Genomic DNA, 17,913 nt, shown 5'->3' on the forward strand with positions numbered 1-17,913 from the left:
GTTTTCAGTGCCAGAGATTTGGCTATATAGAGTTGAATGTTGGGGTAAAAAGTGGTGTTGTAGATGTGCTGGAGAACCTGATTATGGTAATTGTGAAGAAGGCTTTAGGCCAAAATGAAGCAATTGTGGAGGGGAACATAGTTTTGCTTATGCAGGGTGTCCTGTGTACAAGAAAGCCATGGAACTTCAGTACTTTTGGGTAGAACTAAGCACATCATATGCAAAGGCTCTTCAGAAATTGCACAAGACCGTGTTAATGGGACATATTAATATCCAAGGTACATATAGATTAAAGTCAGCATGTAAGGTGCATATTTTATAACAAACAATTTGCTGGTTGTTGATCAACTAAAATTTATTACTTTCATGGTAAATTGTACAGCGCAAACTAAAGTAGGACAGAAAAAAATTAAAATTATATTAAAAGCTGCAGGAAAAAACATCTAGTGATTAAATACTTAACTCTAGAAGTTATTAATGATATTTTACAAGGAGAGATAAATAATATTCTGTATAATATTCAGATCCCTTTTTCCTTTTTCATTTTTTCTTATAATGGATGCTAGAATTTTGTTAGTTAATGGTCAGAGAAGGGTTGTTAATAATTTTTTTCTTTGTTAGCTAATGGTCCAGAGATTTTAATGCTCTTAGTGACACAAATGTGAAAGGGACGGTGGTGGAAAATTTATTGGAAGAAAAATACTTGATGTGCTTGAATGATGTTAGGTAGGTGGCGGTAATGCACCTAACCTTGGCCTGCCAACCGCCATTAAACATTACTAGCAGAGAAAGTACAATCCTTGTTCAGTCATCAGAGCAGCATAACTCAACCAGTTGCTCCTACTCTTCAGTTACTTTGTTATCTTGCCATGTTAAGTGTTCGTTCTCTCTTGTTCTGTGGCCACACATGGCTTGTTATTTTGCAGCTTATTACTAAAGTTATTGCTCACCGCTAAGTCATCTCAGCTGTTCTGCCTTTGGGTCAAGCCTGCACTACATTTCTTGATACCATGAGTGAAAAGAGTGATTGACTCAGCAGGAAAGCATTGACCATCTGCTTGCCACTCTCAACCAGCTCTCCGTCTTGATACAGCAACTCCACAATGGTCAACTTCATCCCTCGGAGCCCTGAATTCAGGTGCCTGAATGCTTCAATGGATCCCCAATAAGATGCTGCAACTTCCTGACCCTGTGTGTCCCACAGTTTGAACTCTAGCCATCTCTGTATGTTACTGGCACAGCCAAGACAATCTTTGTCATTGCCTTTTTGACTGGGTGAGCTCTGGGCAAGTGCCAGCGACCCAAATGGTCCCTCGATGCTTGTGGTCTCACACCTCCTTCAATTTCATCACGGGTTTGCAACCTTCCTATGGAGCCACAGTGATCATGATAGCGGTGGACCAGTTCTCCAAGGTGGCTCACTTTATTGCCCTCCCTGAACTTCTGTCAGTCCAGCCGGTGGTGTAGTGGCATCAGCACTGGACTTCAAGGTGGATGTTCCTTAATTCGAATCCGGCCGGGTCTCAACCTGGGCAGTAGCAGTATCTGAGTGGAAGAAAGGCCTGGCAATCTACTTCTGTATCTTGCCATAAAAACCCTATGGACAACTACAATACCCATAGGGTTCCCAAGAGTCAACAATGACTCTAAGGCACGCAACAACAAACTTCACTGCCACCAGGCCAACTGTGGCACCGACTCCCACAAATTCTTGTCCCATTTTGTTGGTCACTTCAAAATTACTCATCTCATCAAGTCACTTACCATCTTCAGCTGCAACACTCACAACACACTGGAGGAACTCAGCAGGTCGGACAGCATCCGTGGAAACGATCAGTTAACGTTTCGGGCTGGAACCCTTCGTCAGGACTGAAGAGGGAAGGGGCAGAAGCCCTATAAAGAAGGTGGGGGGAGGGTGGGAAGGAGAAGGCTGGTAGGTTCCAGGTGAAAAACCAGTAAGGGGAAAGATAAAGGGGTGGGGGAGAGGAAGCAGGGAGGTGATCGGCAGGAAATGTGAAGAAGGAATAGGGGAAAACACAATGGGTAGTAGAAGGAGGTGGAACCATGAGGGAGGTGATACGCAGCTGGGGGAGGGGGCAGAGTGAAATAGGAATAGGGGAAGGGATGGGGAGGGAATTACCGGAAGTTGGAGAATTCTGTGTTCATACCAAGGGGCTGGAGACTACCCAGATGGTATATGAGGTGTTGCTCCTCCAACCTGAGTTTAGCCTCATCATGGCAGCAGAGGAGGCCGTGTATGGACATATCCGAATGGGAATGTGAAGCAGAGTTGAAGTGGGTGGCAACTGGGAGATCCTGTCTGTTGTGGCGGACGGAGCGGAGGTGCTCGACCGAGCAGTCCCCCAAACTGTGTCGGGTTTCACCGATGTAGAGGAGGCCGCACTGGGAGCACCGGATGCAATAGATGACCCCAACAGACTCACAAGTGAAGTGTTGTCTCACCTGAAAGGACTGTTTGGGGCCCTGAATGGTGGCAAGAGAGGAGGTGTAGGGACAGGTGTAGCACTTACGCTTACAGGGATAAGTGCCGGGTGGGAGATCCGTGGGGAGGGACGTGCGGATCAGGGAGTCGCGGAGGGACTGATCCCTGCGGAAAGCGGAGAGGGATGGAGAGGGAAAGATGTGCTTAGTGGTGGTGGCCTGTTGAATTCCTCATGATTCTGCCTCCTTCTACATGGCCTCCTCTACTGCCATGATGAGGTAAACTCAGGTTGGAGGAGCAACACCTCATATACCGTCTGGGTAGTCTCCAGCCCTTTGGAATGAACATAGAATTCTCCAACTTCTGGTAATTCCCTCCCCCTCCCTTTCCCTATCCCTATTTCACTCTGCCCCCTCCCCCAGCTGCCTATCACCTCCCTCATGGTTCCGCCTCCTCCTACTACCCATTGTGTTTTCCCCCTATTCCTTCTTCACCTTTCCTGCCTATCACCTCCCTGCTTCCCCTCCCCCACCCCTTTATCTTTCCCCTTACTGGTTTTTCACCTGGAACCTACTAGCCTTCTCCTTCCCATCCTCCCCCCACTTTCTTTATAGGGTCTCTGCCCCTTCCCTCTTCAGTCCTGATGAAGGGTTCCAGCCCAAAACATTGATTGATCGTTTCCACGGATGTTGCCTGACCTGCTGAGTTCCTCCAGCGTGTTGTGAGTGTTGCTTTGACCCCAGCATCTGCAGAGTACTTTGTGCTTATCTTCAGCTGCAACTGTCCCTCAGAATCACTCCTACCTTCCATGTGTCCTGTCTCAAGCCCATTGTCCACGGTCCACTCAACCAACCAGAGCCTGGATCTCCAGAACTTAGGATGGTGGAAGGTAATCCAGTGCACATCATTCGCCAGTTGATGGATTTACGCCATCGTGGATGGGGTGTACAGTACCTGGTGGATTGGGGAGGTTATGGATCAAAGTGGAGGTCTTGGGTGCTGTCCAGGACCTGTCTGGATCATCCTGGGCCTTTGGGTGCTGCCTGTAAGAGGGGGGGGGGAAACTGTCAGCACAGGCAAACATCTCTCAGTCTCCAGTTAACACGAGTCACTTGCCACTCGTTTTCAATTCATCACCCGAAGCTTATTTAAACCCAGCTCTCAACCACAATCTTTGTTCACTCATTGAAGCAGCCAGCCTCAATCAGTTGCTCCTAGCCTTCAGTTACCATGTTGCCTTGTTGTGTTAAGTATCTGTTCTCTCTTGTTTTGTGGCCCTTCATGGCTTGTTATTTTGCAGTTCATTATTAAATTTATCACTTGGTGCTACATCATCTCCGCTGCTCTGCGTTTGGGTCAAGCCTGAAGTCGTCCCTAAGTTATAAGAATTTGACCAGTTGCCAATGATAATAGCATCCAGAACACCTCTTTAGAATTTGTTTTGTATTTCTGCTGAAATAATAACATAAATGCACTAAAATTTACAGAGAAATGTTGTAATCTAACATCACAATAGCTATTATGCCTTTTTATATAAAACTGATCATGCTTCAGGTAGTGTTTCCAGCTAATACTTTATTTTACATAATTGTGTGTAAATACTTATCAAAACTAGATATAGATAATTTCTGAAAATGATACCAAAACATGCCAAATATGTTACTGTGTATAATATGAGAGAATATAATTTATGAACAACAGGAGAATTGTAAAGTAAGTGTGCACCAGTCAGTATGATTGTCTTGAGGAAACTCAAAGCAAACCTGGAATGTTTCAGCTTTTTAATAGAAATGCCTCTAAATTAGGAGCTACTGTAAATTAAAGTTGGCTATGTATCAATTTGAACCAACATTATCAAAAAGTAAATAGAGTGATTTTTATCAGCTAACATTCATCTGACTAAATTGATAGAATAGGTGAAGCAGATAATGATAGGTTTCTTATTTAGTGATATGAAATCAACCAAACCTACCTTACCATGGAATTTATTTTGCAAGACATTGCAGAAAATGTTCAGGAACAACAAAGGAGTTCCAGTGTTGCTCCATTGTGTAAAGATAGGGTGGAAAAACAGACAAAGTCAAAATATGAAATTATATAACAAAGTAAAAGCTCAGGTATACTTGGGTTAAAAAGAATTAGAATGATGACCGAAGTATCCTTAATAATAATATGTCCAAACAGCTGCTATGCAATTTTTAATCTATTTGACATGTTAACAAGGAAAAGCAAATAAGATATGCATTATGAGTTAATAACTGATAGAAAATGACAAATACTTGACTTGCAACACAGTAATATTTCTTAACAAGTAATCAAATTGCTATTAATGATGTTAAAAACAGGTCTGGATGACCTTATCTGATTGTGTAAAAACAGATCAGAATATATTTGCTGTCAATTGAGATAAAAATAACAGTTTTGAGCTGCAGTAAATAACCTCTTAAGGGCAAATCATAGCTGATTTTATGATGAAACCAAGTACCACATTGTAAAATACTCAGGGGGACAATGGTCCTGGTTATATGGAATCGCAAAACATTGAAACAGGCCCTTTGCCCCAAAAGTCAGTGTTAACCATCAGCCTTGATTACAAATGCAAGGAGTTTACTATTCATTTGCCATGAATATTTTATTTTATGATACTTTCCTAGAACCATTCTAATAGTCTATTTATACTGGATAATTGTCCTGACTAATTATCTTCACTAATTCATAAAAAACCCGCTGTATCCGCTCTCGCCACTACCACTAGAAGTGGCCATTATTCTCAGATTCAGATTAACATTAGTTGTCATATACACCAGAATGTAATGTAGTTCTTTGCTGACATAAAGCTCACAGAGTAACAATAATAAATACAACAATTAATACACAAGCACAAAACAACATAATAGTGTAAAGAAAAGTGGTTTGAACTGATGTAGTGCAAAACAAAAGGCCAAAGTGCCAATAACAGAAGAGGTATAATTAAGGGGATGAGAATCTGATGGCACCACCATGAAGGGAATGTGAAAGAGTTTGGTTTGTGGATTGTTTGAAACCCACTTCCAAAAATGACTCCCTAAATGAACTAATACATTGCTGCCTTGTTTATAATATAGCCATCTCTGTCAGTCAAAGTATATACATATATATTACCATATACAGTACTATCTTAGATTAATTTTCTTGAAGACATAAACAGGAAAATAAAGAAGTGCAAACAAATTGTGCAAATAAAGAGGATAATTCTGAGAACAAGAGTTGCACAGAGTCCTTGAAAGTGAGTCTGTTGATTATAGTATCGGAGTTGTGTTGAGTAAAGTTATCCATGCTAATTCAGGAACTTAATGGTTGTAGGGTAATAACTATTCCTGAACCTGGAGGTGTAGAACTTAAGGCTTCTGTATCTCTTGCTTGATGGTAGTAACGAAAATAGTGCTTGGCCTGGATGGTGGGTGTCTTTGATGATGGATTGGATGCTGCTTTCTTGTGACAGTGCTTCTTATAAATGTGCTCAGTGGTGGGGAAGTGGGGGGGGGGGGCTTTGCCTACGATGGACTGGACTGTATCCACCACTTTCTGTAGACTTTTCCATTTCTGGGCATTGGTGTTTCTATACCAGGCAATGATGCAATCAGATAGCATACTCTCCACTGTGTACCTATAGAAGTTTTTGGTGACAGGCTGAATCCAAGCAAACTTCTAAGAAAGCAGAGCTACTGTTGTGCCTTCTTTATGATGGCATCTATGTGCTGATCCCAAGGCGGATCCTCTGAAATAACAATGAAAAGGAATTTAAAGTTTCTGACCCTCTCCACCTCTGATCCCCTAATGAGGACTGGCTAATGGATCTTTGACTTCTTCCTCCTGTAGTCGATAATCAATTCTTTGGTTTTGCTGGTGTTGAGTGAGAGGTTGTTGTGGCACCATTCAACCAGGTTTGCAGTCTACCTCTTACATGCCAATATGTCACCACCTTTGATTCAGCCAATAACAGTGGTGTCATCAGAAAACTTAAACATGGCATTGGACCTGTACTTAGCCACAGAATCATAGGTATAAAGTGAGTAAAGCAGGTGTCTGAGCACATAGCCTTGTGGTGCACCTGTGCTGATGGTGAGTGTGGAGGATATGTTGTTGCCAACCCGAACTGACTGGGGTCTGCAATCCAGGATCCAGTTGCACAGGGATCATCGAAACCTAGATCTTGGAGCTTAGAAATGAGTTTTGAGGGATTGATAGTGTTGAATGCTGAGCTGTAGTCAATAAAGAGCATCTTGATTGTCCAGGTGTTCCAGAGCAGAGTGAAGGGCCAATGAAATGGTATCTACTGTTGACCTGTTGTGACTGTAGGTAAATTGGAGCAGATCAAGGTCACTCCTCAGGCAGGAGTCGATATGTTCCATGACCAACCTCTCGACGTACTTCATCACAGTAGTCATTGAGGCATGTTAACACATTCTTTTTTGGGCATGGGTATCATTGAAGTCTGTTGGAAGCATGTGGGTGGCTATCTCAGTCAACTGAAGTGAGAGGCTGATTAGCACAATACTTTAGTACTTAGCCAGGTACACAGTTTACTCCAGATACTTTCCACGGATTCATCCTCCTGAAGGATGCTCTTAATTTGGCTTCAGATAATGACATCATAGGGTTATCAAAAGCTGTGAGGATTTATGAAGGTGCTGCCATGTTCTGTCAAAGTGAAGCATCAGTGGAACTAAAATAGAAGTAGTGACTCAAATTCTGACAAACAACTAAGTGCCTCTTGTTAACCTACCGCAATGGAGCAACAATATATAGTATAATTTGGTGTCATCCTTGTTCTGCTCCTGAAACCAACTTTTCTGGGATTAAATTTGGGCATAGACTATGAATAGCTCACAGATTTCTAACATATTATTAGTGAGTTATCCTTTGGAAATTAACACATTAAAAGTTGCTGTTAGATTTTTTACACCCCAGAAAAACCAAATAATAAGCCAGAGCAACAACAGCTTGCAGACAGCCACATTCCACTTGCCCCGTGTCTCTGCCAATTTAAGAAACTATCAGGAACAAAAGATTCTTTTTATTACAATGTCAGCCAGCATCTAGCAAAGCTCTTACCTACTCCACCCTTTGTGACTAGACTCAAGTATACACCAAAGTTTGGAGTTTTGCCAGCTAAATCACTCAGTTTCCATGAAATGACAGACTGGAAAGAAAAGCGCAGACATGGACTGGGAGTCAAGTTAAACAAAGTTTTAGAGTTTTTATTTTGTCAAGGATTCAATGAAAATCCATAAAATGTTGGTAAAAACAAAGTTTATTCTGAGTTCCAATTTCTCCATCTCTTTTATATCTGCACCTACTCTTTTAGATCTCTGCCCTGCTCAGCACAGGCAGGCCAGCAGGACAATAAGTAACTTGGATAGTGTAAACTGTCAACCTGCAAGCAGCTGGTCAAAGCCTGAAAACAGGAGATTCAAAATGGACTAACATAATTTAACAAATGCATTCCACTCTATCACGCTGGAAACCTTCCCTGATGTTATGGTGCTGATCAGTAATTCATCACAAAATGTACATTTATATTGATATCCCACTTATACTCAATCAGAACATAACCTTGCAGCATGTCAGAATGCCACTTTGCCTGGATTACAAAGGAGTAAACCCAAATTAGCTGAGGACTCAAGAATTACAAGTCACAAGATGTTTAGGGGGAAGATGTTTCAGACACTTTTTATACAAGACCATTAGATATAGGAGCAGAATAATGCTATTTGGCCCATTGAGCCTGCTCCGCCATTTTGGCACGGCTGATCTATTTTTTTCCTCTCAGCCCCAATATCATACCTTCTCCCCATATCCCTTCATGTCCTGACCAATCAAGAATCTATCAACCTCTGCCTTAAATATACATAAAGACTTGGCCTCCACAGCTGCCTGTGGCAATGAATTCCACAGATTCACCACTCTCTGGGAAAAGAAATTCCCCCTCATCTCCATTCTAAAAGGATATAGAGAGAATCCAGAAAAAAAAAATTAACCTGCAGGCCATCACATCTTTATATCTAGATCGTTTTCACATTACTCCAATTTTGAACCTTAGGTTTGGCCCAAGGAATTATTAATTCTGATCAACATGTTTCTTAAACCATTGCATCTCTTCTGTTAAAAGTTGCTTTCTTCCCTCGATACTAATGTTAACACCAAGTAACCTCAGTTGAGAAACTTCACTATTTTTTCCTGTTAACATGCTTAACAGAGGGAGGTAGGCATCTTAAAGTATATTGGTGTTGGAGGCAAAGTTGAGATGGTTATTCTGGCAGTCTTCTGTCTGCTTATACAAGATGGAAAATTTCTTGGACGTGCCACATATCTGAAGGGGGAGCAGCTCCAAGTAATTTCCCATCTTTCTGCTCTTCAATCTGCGGTGACTGTGACAAAGCCACTGAAGACTTACATTGATGGATGCAAAAGGTCTTTATTCAAGCCAAAAAGATCTTCTTTAAACATTAGCTTTATTTTCACATATCCATCAAAACATACAGTGAAATGTGTGGTTTATGCCAGCAACTAATATACTTCAAGGATTTGCTGGGGTCGCCATGCTTCTGCTGCCAAGACAGCATGCTAATAACTTACTAACCCCTACTAACCTATGCATTTTTGGAATGTGGGAGGAAACTGGAGCATCTGGAGGAAACCCATGTGGTCACGGAGAGATTGTGAAAACTCCGTACAAAGTTGGGAAATATATTACTCCCCTTCTGACACTGAACAGTATAGTAATATTTTATACTTTTTGAGCACAAAGATGATTAACTACTGTTTCAATGCCTATAATTATCTACTTAGCTTTAACATTTTAAATGTAGTCAGGCAACTTCGCAGAATTATATATTTGCAATGGGAACATATCCCAATTGACAGAAACCTTTGAGTATTCAAATACTAGTGGCTAATCCAGAGGGATTTTGAAACCAAAACACCAGACACCTGAAATATATTGCTTTTGTTGCAGTATTGAGGGATAGCTCCCTAGATATACAAACTGTCAGAATATTAAATACAGAACAGACATGTCCTGAACTGTGTAAGACAAGGATATCTTTTGAATGATGTATTAATATAGGAGATGGCCATTTAATGTCTTCCTGATTTCATTGTCAGGAATGAGTGCTTCAGGTAAAACACAACATATAGACTAAGACATTGATTTACTGTACCTGTGGCCTATTAGTATTGATATGTATAACCAGTGTTTCACTTTAACCCACTCTGTTTCATTTTTTTTGTACTTGGGGCAACCTCATACACAAGCAATTATCTACTCTCTTCAGGGTGTTATGCATAGTAACCTGGAAATTCTTGGGTGACAATACAATGAGGTGTCACAGCAAGGATTCACTGTTACCTGAATGTTTCTTCCTACGTTCATTATGAAGTCAAAAATTTATTCTGAATATACCCTTTCTAAACTTAATTCCACCGAGTGTAAAGAAAGTTATTGCTCTGGCAAACAGAATTATCACAGCAGAGGGGTAAGAATTAGTTCTGACAATTTATCACACTAATATATTTCACCTCTTGGGTGAGTGAAAAACAAGATTTCAACAAATATTTTACAATTTTATAAGTCCTTGCTCCTCAACAAACTGTATTTTGCAGGATTGTTACTCTGACCATGTAGTGGTCATATGTCTTGAAAAAATGATGAAATAATCATACGCAGCATTCAGGTTATTAGTAAAATTAAAACACATTTGAAACTTCAACCATCTATTTGTTGGTATTAAAATGTAATTGTCTTTGATGTCAATGCTAACTTATTTAAAATGGTATACAGTCTTCTATCATATTTCACTTACAATGCTTTCTATTTTTCTATTTTTATACACCTACCTACCCATTGTCTTGACTTCATATTTTGATCATGTTGGTAAATTCAACATGCTCCAGGGTTCTATACATATGAGTAAATTTGATTTATAATATTTCCTCTCCTTGGACAAGTACTGACTACCAATGAGAGTGTGACAGGGAGAAAATGAATTCTGCCACAGGCAGGATGAGACTTATATAGGCTCTTTTCTTGCCACTGTTTTCAAAAGAGGATCAAGAAGCCTTGCAAAATCCTGCTCAATTAATGACATAATAAATAAAAAAGGATAAAATTTAGGAATAAACAAAAAAAGATACTCCCCAGATCATCTGCCTTCAGAAAATAGAATTAACAAAATAGCATTTACAGTATATAATACAGTGAATGGTTCATTGAAGGCACTTGGTCGATCATTACCTTCTAGCAATATAGGTTCATTCTTAGAACTTCTGATGCTATAATATTCTTCTAAAGCAGTGTCTGGGGAATCAAGGCTTACTTGCTTCCACCCTATTTTGCGGGTTCTGAGGTGAACCACAGACTCTTCTGTAGATGGGGCAAAAAATGCCTTTGGGGTAAGTGGTGGGAAAAAGGTACCTTGTAATACCACATCTATCATAAGCTCAGATAATGGTACTGTGGAGGCTAGTGTGATGTGTTGTCCATTGTAACCAGCTTCAAGTTCTGAAGTTGCAGCAGAGTTCTGTTGAAGACATTAGGGTTAAGGTTGTCCCAGAGATTTGAGTTGAAGACAGCAAAAGTTGAGTCTATCCGTCCTCCTTTAATTTGAACAGCCGCAAAGCATCAGTGAAATCATCGTTTGGTCTGAGTCACTGTCAACAGAGTTCCTTGCAAAAATGTGATGGATTTTCTCACAGCAAGGATTTAAAGGTGTTAGGTGCACATCTAGTACCTGAACCACACCTCTGTTGTAATTGTGATACCTTCTCGGGAGAAAGTGTCTGTTTGGAATTCTAGAATGGTGCAAAAAATGAGGAATTGCTCATTATTATATTTTGCTTGGGGTAAAGCTGATTTTAAGTTTCTTACTGCTGGGAAAATAGCGTTATGCGATTGACTTTCTAAGCCCATGTTTTATTTACTTCAACATAATGCTGTGCTTAATTGGGTTGAAAAACAGCTTATGTTTATACTTATTAATATTTCTTGTTGTGGACGATGGTTCAATGTAAAAAATGAAATAAATAATAATTTATTCACCAGAAAAATCACTCATCTACTGTAGAACTGGTTATAGTTTCTAGAAAATGAAAGATAGGGCAGTTATGAAGTATGAAGGATGCGCTTTCACAAGCATTTTTAACCTGAAAGCCCATAATAGTAAATTGACTTCTCTCTAATCTTCCACACTTATTGTGTTGGAAGTTAATAAATGAGCAGAAGTTCATCTTGTCTAGCAACGGAAAAGTAGAACATCCTGACAAGAATGTACCCTAGGCTAAAGCACCTGCCTTAGTTTATTATCCATAAATCAGTTGCCAGGGCATTTTTCACAATCTAATCTTATAAATGTTATTGAATTCTCCACAGAATAAGTATGTGCTGGATGATTTTTTCTTTTTTCAATTGATCACTGTTGAACTGACTCTAAATATGCTTCATTCAAGCCTACGCCATTTGAAGTAATATATTTTCCTCTGGATTTGTGCCAATAATCACAGTTACGAATTTAGATACCCTCAATCCTTCAAGAGGTAGCACTGAAATTTTGGAACAAGTTTAATACTTAAGGGGGTGTCTAAGAATATATCATTGATTATAACCTTTGCAGGTACCTGCCTGGACCCAAGTGGTCATTTAAATTTGGCAGTTAAACTCTGCTTCCTCTCTTTTGAAATGTGAGAGTAATACATGCTTTGGACATAAATGTTAGCTGTCACTAGATGTCAAGATTGCTGAAATTGTGAATTAGGAAATGCCCCTATGAAGCAGAAATACAAGGTTCTTCATTGTTACTGAACTCGTGCCTTTATGAAATAAATTTGCACCATTTTGAGCATATTGGAGCCACATATTGAAGGTGATTTCAGAAGAGAATACAGAAGAAAGGATTTTGTTTTGAGTTCACACTTGAATAAGTAAAGTTTTATTCCTGGAAGAAAGAAGTTTGCCAAAAGGACTCTGAAAAATCAGAGCCTTGAACAGAACTAACCTTGCCAGAATTGTAGCTAAGGTTTGGACAGGAAGAGGAAAAATGTGGGTTGACAATGTTAACAATGTTTTGTGTTACACGATTAGAAAATAATCATTTCCCCAGAAGCTGTAGTCAAAATTTGTTTAAAAGTGGTGAGAAATATAGAATGGAACACATTTGAATATCTATCGACACTATACTATCCTTTGGCCTCAACCGTCACATACTTACAGATACTGATTGCAACATTTCAACAGTAAACCAAACATCTTCCTCAGGCACAAGTTAGTCAAATGACAAGTCCCCCCACCCCCGGCCTCAAAAAGACAACTCTTTTTATACCTTCTCAAGTGTGTGGGTGAGGTTTAATACTTGATCCTGATTGGATGGATCTGAATACCTATTCCTGATTGGCTAGTTTGAATTAGCCTTGCTCTGATTGGTCAAATTTTTGGACCGAACCCTCTTTGGGAACATGTGGTCCCAGACTGGAGCTACCTGTACACCCTTTGAACCTGCATTTAGGTTCCCATCATGCTCCATCTCTAGTGATACCCTAATCTTTCTCTTGTAGACATTCTTTTCCTTGCCGAGGGTGTTAGTCTCATCAAACCTTGGTCTTCATGACAATGATAGGCTGAACACTGAACTAATGGGACTTGTCATTTGACTACTTGTGCCTGAGGAAAACATTAGGGTTTAATGTTGAAACTTTGCAATCAGTGTCTGTAAGTATATGACTGTAAAACCCAAAGGATAGCGTGGATAGATTTGAGAACCAGTCACAAAGCTTCCATAGTCAGTAAAGTTTGGATGTAACTTTATGAATATTTGATGAGCAAAGATTAGGGCTTCTGCTGATAAGAGGCAGCGAAGGTTGGTGTAGAGATAGAATGTTCTGTACACAAAACATAAAGATGGGCTCTATGATAGCATCAACGAAACCCATATTGTCTACCCATCACAAGGTTTAGCACAGTAGGTACACTATTCAATTTTGGGGGGCCATGGTAGTGTAGCAGTTAGCCCAATGCTATTACAGCTTGGGCTGTCGAAGTTCAGAGTTCAGTGTCTGTGAGAAGCTTGTATGTCCTTCCAGTGAGTGTGTGGGTTTCCGCTCACATTCCAAAGACGTACTGCTTAGTCGGTTCAATGGTCATTGTAAATTGTCTTGTGATTAGGTTAAGTAAGTGGGTTGCCAGGTGGTATGGCTCATTAGGCCAGAAGGGCCTGTTCTACGTTGTATCTCTAAATAATAAATAAATAATAAAATTTCACTCCAAGTCACACATTATATTAACAAAGAAATATTGCCTTTTCTCCATTGTGGCTCTGCTGAAACACTGGAATTCAGTAGTTTACCATGAGAATATATTCGCCACTTGAACTGCAGTGAATGAGAAGCAAGCTTATCAACACTTTCTTATGCCCAACTGAAAGAATTAACTTTGTGCCATTGGAGATGAAAAAGGTAAATGGGATTTGGAGAGGGACAATAGGATTTAGGATGAAGTGATTAGAGAAGATAAAGGACAAGCATCTAGCCAGGAGAGCAGTAGAAGAGGCTGAAGACAAGGCATGCATGTGGGTTTTAGTGACAGATGTATTGTGGGAGGGGCAGAGGGAGGCGGTATTATGGAATTAGAATTGGACAGGAAGCTTTGAAAGAGAGGACAAGACTGGAAGTCCACCGTGGGTTGCTTTGGGACTCTGAGCTACAGCTCTCTGTTTCAACATACGACAGGAACAAAAATGAGATCGGTTGCAAGGGGCAGTCACTGAAAGCAACAGGTTCTGACAGGGAATTGGAAAAATATGTTCACTCAAGGCTGGATGTGAGATAGGCTGTCAGATAAAAGTAGAGCACTATGCATATAGAAACTCTGAACTTAGATTCATTAGTAGTGAAGTTCTTTCCATCAAGCCCACAGCAACTCTTTGGAGAGCAGTTCAAATAATCCCCTGGCCTCACTTTTCCCTACGCTCCACAAATGTTTCCTTCTGCAATTTAACAGAATCTGTTTCTGTTAACTTTACACACATTCCATTCCTGATCACTACAAATTACTATGTTAAAATAATACTCATCTCACCACTGTTTATTTTGCCAATTACTTTCTAAGATTCAACAGTGTTGCGCTAAAGGACCCATATCTGTGCAGGATAACTCTATTACTTCATGAGTAATTCAGCAAAATGAAGGCAAGGAAGTGGCAAAGCCTGATGATAAAATCTTGGGAAAACTTCCTTCAAAATTATCTCTTTATAGTTGGCAGAGAAGAGTACAACTAAGTAAAGTTCTTAAAACATCTGCCAAGAGTTTAAAATGCATACCTGCCTTTATCACCTTTTATGGGGTGCATGGGAGGGGTAGCACCTCTAGAAGGGGAGCTTGTCGCACTCCTTGGAGAGGTTCATCATCTATTGGTCCTCACCAATGCCCCAGCTTTCACCTGTGGCTCCTCATAGCTGTTTGCATACGACAGTGGCCACACCCCAGGCAAAGGCTTCGACAGGCCGGCCAAACGAGGTGAGGGTAGCCAATGGGTCTGAAGCCCTTGGTGAATAGGGATTTGCTCATCCCAGCTGGTGAACACTGCTTTGGTGGATCAGGTGGAGGAAACCCTGGGGGCTCAACGGCTGAGAAAGCGTTGCAGCAGCGCATTGTGGAGTGCGTAGGGCACAGCAGAGCACTTAAGAAGATGCGGCCATCCAATGCAGCCAAGGAAGTTGCCACGCGTAACAATTTTTCGTGCCACTGGATCCTGACTTCTGAGGCCGAGAGAGTAGGATTGTCTCTGTGCAAGGCTTTTCCACTTTAATATCTTTCACGCACTGGTTACATTGTGAAAAGGTCGGCTGGTGGCTCAGTGAGATCAGCGCCGGGCTCGAGAATGGAGGTTCCCGAGTTCGATCCAGCGACAGACTGCCCCCGAGCGCACTCTCCATCCGTGCCAGGTTGATGTCGAGCTCGCAACTCGGCCTTGCAAAAAAAAAACTGCCACCCTGCACAACATAGTCTTCCTCGGACCCCGAGACAACCAACATAAAGTAAAATCAAGCGACATAGGCGACAACTGGGCTTCACTTCCAGATGAGCTCAACACCTTCTAAGCTCACTTTGATGATCAAGACATGGAGGAATCATCACAAACTCCCACACCTCCCAATGATCCTATGATTTCAGTTGCTGAGGCCGATGTGAGAGCAGGCTTTAGGAGGGTGAACCCACAAAAAGCATCTGGCCCAGACAGGGTACCTGGCCAAGCACTGAAGACCTGGGCTGATTAACTGGCTGGAGTGTTCACTGAGATCTTTAACCTCTTGCTTAAGCAGTCTGTAGTACCCATCTGTTTCAAGCAGATTTCATTTATACCAGTGCCTAAGAAGAATGTGCCTCCAAGAGGACCACAACCTTGTCACAGGGTTTGGAAGCTTGTGTACCTCAATGACCTGAAGAGCTATGTTGGCTGGGGTCAGGGCCTAGTGCTTTGAATCTTGGTAGGGCCACCCCTGCCAAACACGTAAAGGGGTAGAGGCCAGACCAAGAGTGGTCCACTGGTCTTCCCAGTTTTGGGGGTTCATCTCAAGGCTAACAACCCTGATCGGTGAAAAAAAAAGTTGTGACGAAAACAGCAATGAAGAATCCTTTGGTATCTGACAGTATTCCTGAGTCTCCACCCGGAATTTGCATGACTGACAGTAGTGAAAACCGAGAGGAAGCTACTGGCATGATGAAGGAAGCCCTGATCACCACAAAGGCCAAAATCAAAATTGTTTTTAGGAATGTACGAACCATTAGCACAAATAACTGAAGAAATGCACCAATACAACCTACATATACTGTGTAAACAACAGGAATTCTGCAGATGCTGGAAATTCAAGCAACACACATAAAAGTTGCTGGTGAACGTAGCAGGCCAGGCAGCGTCTCTAGGAAGAGGTGCAGTCGACGTTTCAGGCCGAGACCCTTCGTCAGGACTAACTGAAGGAAGAGTGAGTAAGGGATTTGAAAGTTGGAGGGGGAGGGGGAGATCCAAAATGATAGGAGAAGACAGGAGGGGGAGGAATGGAACCAAGAGCTGGACAGGTGATAGGCAAAAGGGATACGAGAGGATCATGGGACAGGAGGTCCGGGAAGAAAGTCAAGGGGAGGGGGACCCAGAGGATGGGCAAGGGGTATATTCAGAGGGACAGAGGGAGAAAAAGGAGAGTGAGAGAAAGAATGTGTGTATAAAAATAAGTAACAGATGGGGTACGAGGGGGAGGTGCGGCATTAGCAGAAGTTAGAGAAGTCGATGTTCATGCCATCAGGTTGGAGGCTACCCAGACGGAATATAAGGTGTTGTTTCTCCAACCTGAGTGTGGCTTCATCTTTACAGTAGAGGAGGCCGTGGATAGACATGTCAGAATGGGAATGGGATGTGGAATTAAAATGTGTGGCCACTGGGAGATCCTGCTTTCTCTGGCAGACAGAGCGTAGGTGTTCAGCAAAGCGGTCTCCCAGTCTGCGTCGGGTCTTGCCAATGTATAGAAGGCCACATCGGGAGCACTGGACACCGTATATCACCCCAGCCGACTCACAGGTGAAATGTTGCCTCACCTGGAAGGACTGCTTGGGGCCCTGAATGGTGGTAAGGGAGGAAGTGTAAGGGCATGTGTAGCACTTGTTCCGCTTACACGGATAGATGCCAGGAGGGAGATCAGTGGGGAGGGATGGGGGGGACGAATGGACAAGGGACTACTGTAAAGATCTACTGTAAAGATGAAGCCACACTCAGGTTGGAGGAACAACACCTTATATTCCGTCTGGGTAGCCTCCAACCTGATGGCGTGAACATCGACTTCTCTAACTTCCGCTAATGCCCCACCTCCCTCTCGTACCCCATCTGTTACTTATTTTTATACACACATTCTTTCTCTCACTCTCCTTTTTCTCCCTCTGTCCCTCTGAATATACCCCTTGCCCATCCTCTGGGTCCCTCCCCCGCTTGTCCTTCTTCCCGGACCTCCTGTCCCATGATCCTCTCGTATCCCTTTTGCCTATCACCTGTCCAGCTCTTGGCTCCATCCCTCCCCCTCCTGTCTTCTCCTATCATTTTGGATCTCCCCCTCCCCCTTTCAAATCCCTTACTCACTCTTCCTTCAGTTAGTCCTGACGAAGGGTCTCAGCCTGAAACGTCGACTGCACCTCTTCTTAGAGATGCTGCCTGGCCTGCTGCGTTCACCAGCAACTTTTATGTGTGTTACATATACTGTGTGCCAGGCATATACTCAGTAAGGCAAGATGGTCAGCATGATGATGACATAGCCATCATTTTGAAGAAAGGCATTGAGAAGTGCTTGCTGAAGTGGAAACCAATCCAAAATAGGGTGCTGAGAGTCATATTGAAAGGGAAACAAGTGAACATGACTGTGATCCAATGCTATGCTCCAACTATCTTAAGTGACATTGAA

General features: G+C 41.8%; 1 protein-coding gene across 4 annotated transcripts in view; it reads right to left on the minus strand.

Moving 5' to 3' along the window:
• Nucleotides 1-17,913, minus strand: part of fto (FTO alpha-ketoglutarate dependent dioxygenase) — a 377,646-nt gene that overhangs the window by 68,729 nt on the left and 291,004 nt on the right. For 2 of the 4 annotated variants that reach the window (XM_072279552.1, XM_072279554.1), the window contains exon 9: nucleotides 3,398-3,486. The exons of the other annotated variants lie outside the window; for them this stretch is intronic. In XM_072279552.1, the coding sequence (XP_072135653.1) occupies nucleotides 3,398-3,486 (89 nt within the window). The remainder of the gene's footprint in view (nucleotides 1-3,397; nucleotides 3,487-17,913) is intronic. 4 annotated transcript variants of the gene reach the window in all.

This window comes from Mobula birostris, chromosome 15 (assembly GCF_030028105.1).
Source record: "Mobula birostris isolate sMobBir1 chromosome 15, sMobBir1.hap1, whole genome shotgun sequence".
NCBI classification, from domain to species: Eukaryota; Metazoa; Chordata; class Chondrichthyes; order Myliobatiformes; family Myliobatidae; genus Mobula; species Mobula birostris.